Source organism: Quercus suber, unplaced genomic scaffold, assembly GCF_002906115.3.
Source record: "Quercus suber isolate HL8 unplaced genomic scaffold, Cork oak 2.0 scaffold_914, whole genome shotgun sequence".
Lineage (NCBI taxonomy): Eukaryota > Viridiplantae > Streptophyta > Magnoliopsida > Fagales > Fagaceae > Quercus > Quercus suber.
This window is the reverse complement of record NW_027070338.1, coordinates 189508-193723: the sequence shown is the minus strand read 5'-3', so window position 1 is coordinate 193723 and position 4216 is coordinate 189508. Positions and strand designations below refer to the sequence as shown.

General features: G+C 47.6%; 1 protein-coding gene across 1 annotated transcript; it reads right to left on the bottom strand.

The window, feature by feature from the left end:
* Positions 1-1389: 1389 nt before the first annotated feature.
* Positions 1390-2802, bottom strand: LOC136065283 (uncharacterized). The gene has a single exon (XM_065768262.1). The coding sequence runs from the start codon at positions 2800-2802 to the stop codon at positions 1390-1392; it is 1413 nt and encodes a 470-aa protein (XP_065624334.1).
* Between the last annotated feature and the right edge of the window lie 1414 nt (positions 2803-4216).

Genomic DNA, 4216 nt, shown 5'->3' with positions numbered 1-4216 from the left:
TTACGCCTTCCGTCAGTCTTTTATTTGGACCGTCAATTTTGTCGTTTTATCCATCTTGTGGACTTGATTATTTTTATACCGTCGGTTTAATTACTTCTTTCTCAGTCCTTTAATTTGATTGTAAGTTTGAGTGCTGAGATGATTGTGGTCTTAACTATATTTAGTCTTTTAGACCGTCAGCTTGAGAGCTGAAATGATTGTGGACTTGACCAGTCCTTTAGACCGTCAGCTTAAGAGCTGAAATGATTGTGGTCTTGATCAGTCCTTTGGACCGTCAGCTTAAGAGCTGAAATGATTGTGGTCTTGACCAGTCCTTTAGACCGTCAGCTTAAGATTTGAAATGATTGTGGTCTTGATCAGTCCTTTGGACCGTAAGCTTAAGAGCTGAGACGATTGTGGACTTAACCACTTTTTTTTCCTTTTTTTTTTTTTTTTGGTTAGACCGTCAGCTTGACCAGTTTTTTAGATCGTCAGCTTAGGAGCTGAGACAATTGTGGATTTAACCACTTTTTGTCGGTCTTTTGGTTAGACCGTCAGCTTGGGAGCTGAGACGATTGTGGACTTAACCACTTTTACAGTCTTTTTAGGTTCTAAGGCCGTTCACGTTTTGTGAAGTTGAACTTGTAAGTAGGTACTTCAATAATTCTCATTATAGTGCATTAATATAAAAGGTAGTCTGGAAACAAAATCTGCCCATTTCGGGCTTTATTGTAGCAAAAACATAAGTAGAAGAAACTGCCCGTTGGGCTTATTGTAATAAATACTTAAAAGGATAATCGATAAGTCTTAGTGTGCTTAAAAAAGTTGCTTTTCGTGTCGCCGCCCCTACTGGTAGTACTTCCGTAAGTGTTCAGCATTCCATGGGTGTGGTAGCTTTCGTCCGTCCAGTGTCTCTAGATGGTAGGTGCCCTTGCTTTGCCATGCCGTAACTCGGTAGGGTCCTTCCCAATTTAGGCCGAGCTTTCCTTGGGTGGGGTCCCTTGCTGCACCCATAACCTTTCTTAGAACGAGGTCTCCCACCTGGAAGTCTCTGTGTTTGACCCGGGAGTTGTAATGCTTGGCCATGCGGTCCTGGTACCGTACGAGCCTTTGTTCTACTGCCATCCTGACTTCGTCCACCAGATCAAGTTGCAGACGTATGGCCTCATCATTCCTTTTTTCGTCATGGTTGTGCACCCTGTAGCTTGTAAGGCCGACTTCGGCTGGGATGACTGCTTCGTTCCCGTACGTTAGTCGAAATGGTGTCTCTCTTGTTGGTGTCCTTACTGTTGTCCTGTAGGCCCATAGTATGCTCGGCAACTCTTCAGCCCATATGCCCTTTGCCCCCTCTAGCCGGGTCTTGATAATTTTTAGCAAGGACCGGTTTGTAACTTCGACCTGTCCATTGGCTTAGGGGTGGGCGGGGGAGGAGTAGTGGTTCCGTACCCCTAACTGCGAGCAGAAGTCCCTGAAGGAGTCATTGTCGAATTGCTTCCCGTTGTCCGAGACTAAGATCCTTGGAATGCCAAACCTGCATATGATGCATCGCCAAACGAAGCTCCTTAAGTTTTTCTCTGTAATGGTGGCCAAGGCTTCAGCTTCCACCCACTTCGTAAAGTAGTCAATGCCGACAATTAGAAACTTCAGTTGTCGTATTGCCGTAGGGAACGGCCCCATGATGTCCAACCCCCACTGAGCGAATGGCCATGGTGCCGTTATCGGGGTGAGTTCCTCGGGTGGTTGTCTGATGACGTTGCTGAACCTTTGGCATTTGTCGCAGGCCTTCACATAAGCCTCGGCATCCTTCTGCATTGTTGGCCAAAAGTACCCAGTTCGTACTAGCTTGTGCACTAGCGATCTTGATCCTGAGTGGTTTCCGCAGATCCCTTCGTGCACTTCTCTCATGACGTTATCTGCTTCTTCAGGACCTAGGCATCGTAGGTAGGGGCGGGAGAAACCTTTCTTATACAAAACATCTCTTATCAGCACGAACCTTGCTGCTTGAACCTTCAGTTTTCTTGCCGCCTCCTTATCATTCGGCAACATGCCGTTCTTCAAGAAAGAGGTTAATGGCGTGGTCCAATCATTTTGGGGATCGAGCTCCTGTACGTCGACAACATTTATGAGTGGAGAGAGCTGTGTGAAGGATAGTGTATTACCAATGGTGGCCATGTGTACGGCCGAGGCGGTTTTGGCTAAGCGGTCGGCTTGTTCATTTTCTCCCCGGGGGATCTGTATAATTTTGACCTTCAGCTCATTCATCCTCCTCCTTGCTTGGTCTAGATACTTCTTCATTCTTTCGCCTTTGCATTCATACTCCCCACTTATCTGGTTGACTATGACTTGGGAGTCACAGTAAACGATCACTTTTTCGGCTCCCGCTGCTTTTACGAGGTCAAGCCCTGCTATCAAAGCTTCGTACTCCACCTCGTTATTGGTGGTAGGGAATTCAAGGCGGACCATACACTCTACCGTATCTCCTTCGGGTGACTGTAGTACGACGCCAACTCTGCCTGCCTGCCTGTTGGAGGATCCGTCTACATGTATGCTCCATTGCGGGGATTCTTCTGCCCCCCTGTCCTCACCATTCGTGAATTCTACTATGAAATCTGCAACGACCTGCCCCTTAACAGCGGTCCGCGGGCGATATTGGATGTCAAACTCGCTTAATTCTATGGCCCAAAGTGCCAAGCACCCGGCAGCTTTTGGGTTGCTCATTGCTCGTCGCAAAGGCTTATCAGTTAAGACAATAATCGTGTGGGCTTGAAAGTACGGCTTCAGTTTGCGGGCTGCTGTAACCAGCGCGAAAGCGAGTTTTTCCATGGGTGGATATCTTTCTTCAGCTCCTCGTAGCGCCCGGCTAGTGTAATACACAGGTTTCTATACTTTTTCTTCTTCTCTAATCAAGGCGGCACTGACGGCGGCTGGGGAGACAGCGAGATAGAGAAAGAGTTCTTCTCCTGGTTGCAAGGGACTTAGCAGTGGTGAGGAAGAGAGGTAAGCCTTCAACTCCTCAAACGCTTGTTGGCATTCAGTGGTCCACTCGAAAGACTTTTTTAGCGTGCGAAACAAGGGTAAGCATTTGTCTGTCGCCCTGGAGACGAACCTGTTTAGCGCTGCTATCTTGCCGTTGAGGCTCTGTACTTCCTTCACATTCCTTGGTGGTGCCATCTCCATTATAGCCCGGATCTTGTCTGGATTGGCTTCGATGCCTCTCTGGGAAACCATGAATCCTAAGAATTTTCCTGCCGTCACCCCAAAGGCACACTTCCCTGGATTAAGCTTCATGTTGTAAGAGCGAAGGGTGTCAAACGTTTCCCTGAGGTCTTCTAAATGATCTTCTTCCCTTCGACTTTTAACCAGCATATCATCTACATATACCTGGACGTTTCTCCCGATCTGCCGTGCGAACATCTTGTTCATAAGCCTTTGATATGTTGCGCCCGCATTTTTTAGACCAAACGGCATTACCTTGTAGCAGAATAGGCCTTGGCTGGTTACGAAGGAAGTTTTTTCTTGATCATCATCTAGACCAAACGGCATTACCTTGTAACAGAATAGGCCTTGGCTGGTTACGAAGGAAGTTTTTTCTTGATCATCATCGTGCATCTTAATTTGGTTGTAGCCGGAGAAAGCGTCCATGAAGCTTAATAGCTGGTGTTGAGCCGTGAAGTCTACTAGAGTGTCGACTCTAGGGAGAGGGTAGCTGTCTTTAGGGCATGCCTTGTTTAGATCGGTGAAGTCTACACACATTCTCCATTTCCCGGAAGCTTTCTTGACCATCACTACGTTCGCTAGCCAGTCGGGGTAGTAGACTTCTCTAATGAAATTTGCCTCTCGTAGCTTGCGGACTTCTTCGACTATGGCTTGATCCCGTTCTGGGGCGAAGACCCGCTTCTTCTACCGGATGGGCAGAAAGGATGGTGATACATTCAGCCTATGCACCATGACGGAAGGGTCTATTCCTGACATGTCCTCGTGACTCCAGGCGAATATGTCCTGATTCTCTTTGAGGAATGCTATAAGTGTTTGCCGGATTGCGGGACTTGCAAGGGTTCCAATCCTTGTTGTCTGGTCAGGTATGGAGTCGTCCAGGGGTGGCTCCGTCGCGCTCCGGTGCTCTTCAATGCTCATGGTTTGGAGGTGATCATCCATTTCCATCATGTCCACGTAGCATTCGCGTGCGGCAATCTGGTTTCCACGTAGTTCTCCGACTTCGTATTCTGTTGGGAATTTG